Source organism: Perkinsus marinus (assembly GCF_000006405.1).
Source record: "Perkinsus marinus ATCC 50983 genomic scaffold scf_1104296935528, whole genome shotgun sequence".
NCBI lineage: Eukaryota > Perkinsozoa > Perkinsida > Perkinsidae > Perkinsus > Perkinsus marinus.
Window position 1 is genome coordinate 23,077 of NW_003214395.1, and position 5,177 is coordinate 28,253.

A 5,177-nucleotide genomic window follows, 5' to 3' on the forward strand; every position below is an offset into this window, starting at 1 on the left:
GTCGTGAAATATGTTTTTCGCTAGTGTTTTTCATATCACGTAATATATTAACGTCTTCTTCTGGCGGTTGATCCTGATTTGTATGTAGAAAGTTGTCACGCGTCACAAAATTAATTAAGTGCATCTCTAGCTTACTAGCCAGCTAGCAGCAGTGTGTATGGGAGTAGTGTTACGATGGTGTGGGTGTGTTTAATGCTGTTGGAGGAATATTGTTCGCTTTCCTCACCTACTGAGCTCAGGAGTTCACATATGAATTCGGGTAGTAGAGTTCGAGTTTACATTCGAATTCATACGAACTCGAAACCAACAAGAATTTCATATTGTCTCCAACTCGTGTGCCTATTCTCCCACTGCTGATGATTTTATGTATTTTCTCAGTTAACTCTAAATGGCTTCGTGGACGAACAAATTTGGAGACGATTACGCTGAGCACTCTGCAGTCTTCGCCAAGGGTGAGGAGCTTTTGAGGTCCATTTTTTTCGAGGTTTAATTTTCCTTTATAACGTTAACTTATTGAATGGTTAATGTTTTATTGAAGTATATGTATTACATTAACTATTCAATATCAGTATGATTATATTGGTTTAACTAGACCTCAAGTTTATAATATAACAATATATATATAATCATCTTATAGACCTATATCTCCCAGAAGTCTATTTGGTTGGTAAGCCGAAATTAATTTCCTTATTCGCGAAATTGATTCCGTGAAGACGTGGAATGAGATGCAAACTATTGTATTTTATATTTCAATTACCTATACACTATATATTACTATTAATCATGTTAGGAGATATTGGAGTTTCACCCGTTTCACATGAACTGGTGTAAAACGCGATATTCACACTGCGCAGTAGCCGTGAAATATGTTTTTCACTAGTGTTTCTCATATCACTAGGGTGGTGAAACTCCACATTTATTATTATATATTTAAATGTGACCATTTTATATTATTATTATTATTATTACTATACTAATTATATCATATTAATTTTATGATCACATATGATCACATTTATAATGATGGTCATCCACAGGGAGTCTATAACTGCTGCAGTGATCTTGCTGACCTTCCCTCTTCAGATGCTGATGTCGAACACATTGAGATGATGGGCGTTTCTGTTAGAGAAGTTTTAATGCCGGCGTTTGAGGAGGCGTTGAAGGATATGGGAGGGAAGCCCTTGAGAGAGGCGAAAGTGAGCTGGTTGTTGATGTTTTTCTTCAGTGTGGGAAAATCTGCACTTGTGTTGGTGAGGATATGAAAAGTCTGTGAGAAAATTTCGGCGAATTGTTGTTGGTCTTGGTGTTGGAATATATGTTTGCTTTCCTCATTTTCCTCACTAATTATATAAGTTTATATGCGAATTCGGGTAGAAGTGTAGAGAAACCAACGAGAATTTCCTCAAATTTCACTCGCACATGTAGTTAGTTATGCGCATATTTTCCCACACTTCTCACTACACTTCTATTCGAATTCATATGTAAACTGCCGAGCTCAGGTGAGGGGAGCGAACATGTAGTCCTCCGTTTACAGATACTGGAGATTGGCTGCGGCACCGGTAGCATACTAGACGTCCTTAGAGTAGAAGGCGCTGACCCCAACTTGCTGTATGGTGTCGATCTCAACGAGAAAAGTGTTAGTATTGCTAACGCTAAGCATGAGTTTCATGTGAGTTTCCGTTGGATTTGTTGTGGCGATGGTATTGTGAACTTCATTGTTTTTACCTTCTTGTGAATTCGGAGATGTTCTTACGAGAAATTACTTTTATTTTGGGCTGAAATATATACCCACATTTTCAACTATACGTATAGTAACAATTAATAATTATCGAGCACGCTTTCTATAATGGAGTTTCACCCATATGTCATGGAGTCGCGTAAAACTCGGTAAAAAAACGTGATATTTTATTGCATTTTTCACCGAGTTGTACGCCACTTCCACGTAAAACGGGTCGTGAAACTCTAATATACGATATTAATTTTCCGAATATAGTTATAGAAGACGTATTGAGTATTGGTGTATGAACATGAAATGATCAGCGAAATGTGAATAGGGCGATCTTAGAATTTCTGTGGATTTTAAGTATTTTCGAATAGAAATTCACTCGTCAACTCGTCTGAGGGTCTAAAGCCAGAACTGAACTCCTTGTCACTATTTTCACTAGAAAATTATAGTAGTGATCAACGATGCTGCAAATTGACGAATGCCGATTTCATTGCTGTATGTGCTCGGCCGTATTGATGACCATAGGTTCAACACGTTGAAGGGTACGACTATATTCTGCCTGGCAACCCGGAAATTGATATCGCCTTCTGCAAGCAGTGTCTTAGTCATGTCCCCCCAGCTGATTACGAGAAGTTTTTCGGCAAAATCCGACAATTAGAAGCGAAGTACTTCATCATTAGTGAAGGCATTAACCCGAACGGCTATGAGGCGACTAAGTGGGGAGAGTGGACTTTCCATACGAATGATTTTCTCAAGTTGTGCACGGCTCAGTTTGGCAAGCCTATGTTTACGAAAAATTTCGTGGCTAAGGAGCCCGAAATGTTTGCGCCGTTGATGCATGATACTACTGCACTTTTTAAACTCTGCAAGTTGTAAGGTGTATTGTCTTGATTTTATCAGTCTGTGGTTTTCATGAGGTACTATTGCTGTTGAGTTGCGAGTTGGTCGGTGTGCGGTGAAAGCGCCCACAGCGTGAGTACGGGTATTGATAACGGTGAATAATTCACCGTGAATTGGTGGTCATCGAGAGAATCATGAATTTCAATGAGATTAGTTTTATCAAAACTGAGGATTCGTCTCCCTACTGTGACTGATGACTCGACTCGTGAGCAGACAATAATTAGGAAAAAACGATTTAACCAATTCGATGAACGGATTGTACGCAGCGCAACTGCGCACGCATACGCATAGTAGCGTGCGATGCGCGGCGCACAACATAGAGTTAATCGGACGAAGGACATGAAATAGGGAAACACTACAACAGCAAGAACTTCATAAAACTACTTTATGGTATTTATTTATACATGTGCTCAACTGAATGCAGCATAAAGGGCATCGGGGTGAACTATTGAGGCAACGTATCGCGTCTTGTTGTTTTCTAGAGCTGTGTGCATTCTATTGGTGTAGTATAGGCGATGGAAGACCACAGACAGCAGTTCAATGTTTTGGCCGAGATTTGATGATTTACTGGGAAATGATTGCCCTTTTTTTAGTCTTCATGTCTTGGCGAATTGCAATGAAATAACGTATCGAATAATAGCACCTGTTTAATTAAGATTATAAGTCCGTAGGCGAAAGCAGCCGCATGAGAAGGTCGAGAAAATCATGACTTCCTTTTAGGCAATTCGCTTGAGTATAATATTGTGGGTTCTTGGGATGGCTAATTTCCTCACGTACACTTCAGTGGTCGGCTGGTGGGTCCTCTTTGTCTTCATGGGCTGTAGCAAGAACAGCGGGGGAGGGGGAGGTGGGAAGCCTGGAGCACCTAATATTACTGCGACAGGGTACGGATGGGGTCTAACCTGAATTCGTGTATATTCTGCTAGAGTAGTAACGTCGGCTAGTTGGAGTCTTAAGCCTCTGTTGTTCTGAGAAGGTTGCTCTGTGATTCGTAGACGCTTATATCAAGTTGATTGAGATCAAGATTCCAATTGGGAGTAAATTTATTGTGGGTGATGCTAAATACCATTGAAGTCGTGGAGAGTTGGGAAATGTCCAACTCCGTTCCGGGAAGCGTTAACCACAAAAAATTCGAGCGTATAGTCATATTAAGGCTCACTATGACTTTCAGGGTCACCACTGCTGCCAGTGGAAAGAGGTGGGCTACCGTCGATGTTGCAGTCAGTGCTGAACGTAACAAGAATGCGAAGATCTTCCTAAAGACAGGTACCACCTGCTAGCGATGAAAGAATGGCTGTTGTTGTTGTGGTTGTTCATTCAGATGGGAAAAGCCCGCGACCGATAATCGGTTATGGAGGATCAATTCCTGAGCAGACGTTTACCAATGTGAACGAAAAGGCGATGGACGAGCTTGTCGAAGTGTAGGTCGAGGGTGTTCTTGGTGTGGGTATTGGGATATTAATCGGCATAGTAGGGAATATCTTGGACCTGTGGCATAGCTGCCCCGGTCGATAAAAACGTCCATGTGGAAGGAAAATTGATAAAACGAGTGGGGATAGGCCGGACGTTTTTACCCGCTGAAAAACGCCCGTTTAAACGACTCGGCCATGCTGGAAGTGTTTATAGACACAATTTGGAGCCGCCGCCATGAGGGATCGTGCCGTTGTTGTGAAATCTAGATATGCCAAATTGTTAGGACACACCCCTGGATACTCCTCACTCTAGTATGGGAAGAGTATGCACCAGTTCTGGCTCGAGACTCAGCTGAGCTCAGGAATGTTCTCACTACATTTTAATGATTTGAACACGCATTAGGTGTAGAAAAATCAACGAGAATATACCACAATTTCACACAATTTTTTCCATTGTCACTAACATGCGTAGTTCACCATAATACTGCATATTTTCCCCACACTCCGCATACTATAGTCAAAGGAGCTGGTCTTATGAGCATTTTTCCCACTAGATGATTTCGCAGGTACTTCGGCTCTGCCGGGCTTGATTATAACATGTTGCGAGTGCCAGTTCATTCGACGGGGAATGGTTACGTATTCGATAACGTATATAACGACTTCGACTTGAAGCATTTTGATTATAACCTCACTGGTGATAGAAAAAATGGAAAGATGGAGATGATCATGAAGGTCCTCAAAAAGAAAGAAAAACTCAAGATAGTTGGTGAGTTCAAAGGGTGTTAAGCGAAAGAGATAACTTGATGATAGGCAGCGCTTGGTCGCCGCCGTCTTGGATGAAACTCGGCAATCACAGTATGAACGGCAGTCCCAAGCCATGCCTTAAGAATGATCCTCGATACCACAAGGTGTGGGCTGATTATCTCGTCACATGGGTATCCGATGGTCATTCACTCGACTGTGTACCTCTGCCTTGTACAGGTTGCCGCTTATGAGAGGCTTGGAGTGCCGATATGGGCGATTACGCAGCAGAACGAACCATCGTGAGTTGTGATGATTGTTACTTCAGTTGGATTCGTCCACAGGAACCCTATTACGTTTGTGGGCAAGTTGTTTCTACACGCCCGAGGCTCAGCTAG

The 5,177-nt window shown here is 41.7% G+C and overlaps 1 protein-coding gene across 1 annotated transcript; it reads left to right on the forward strand.

Annotated features, from left to right (window-relative positions):
- Positions 1-388: 388 nt before the first annotated feature.
- Positions 389-5,085, forward strand: Pmar_PMAR022871 (glucosylceramidase, putative; the record flags this gene model as incomplete). The annotated part of the gene is made up of 9 exons (XM_002783894.1): positions 389-452; positions 1,084-1,196; positions 1,535-1,669; positions 2,252-2,598; positions 3,798-3,892; positions 3,948-4,047; positions 4,605-4,804; positions 4,849-4,973; positions 5,020-5,085. 9 exons carry the CDS (start codon positions 389-391, stop codon positions 5,083-5,085), a joined length of 1,245 nt encoding a protein of 414 aa, XP_002783940.1.
- Positions 5,086-5,177: the final 92 nt, after the last annotated feature.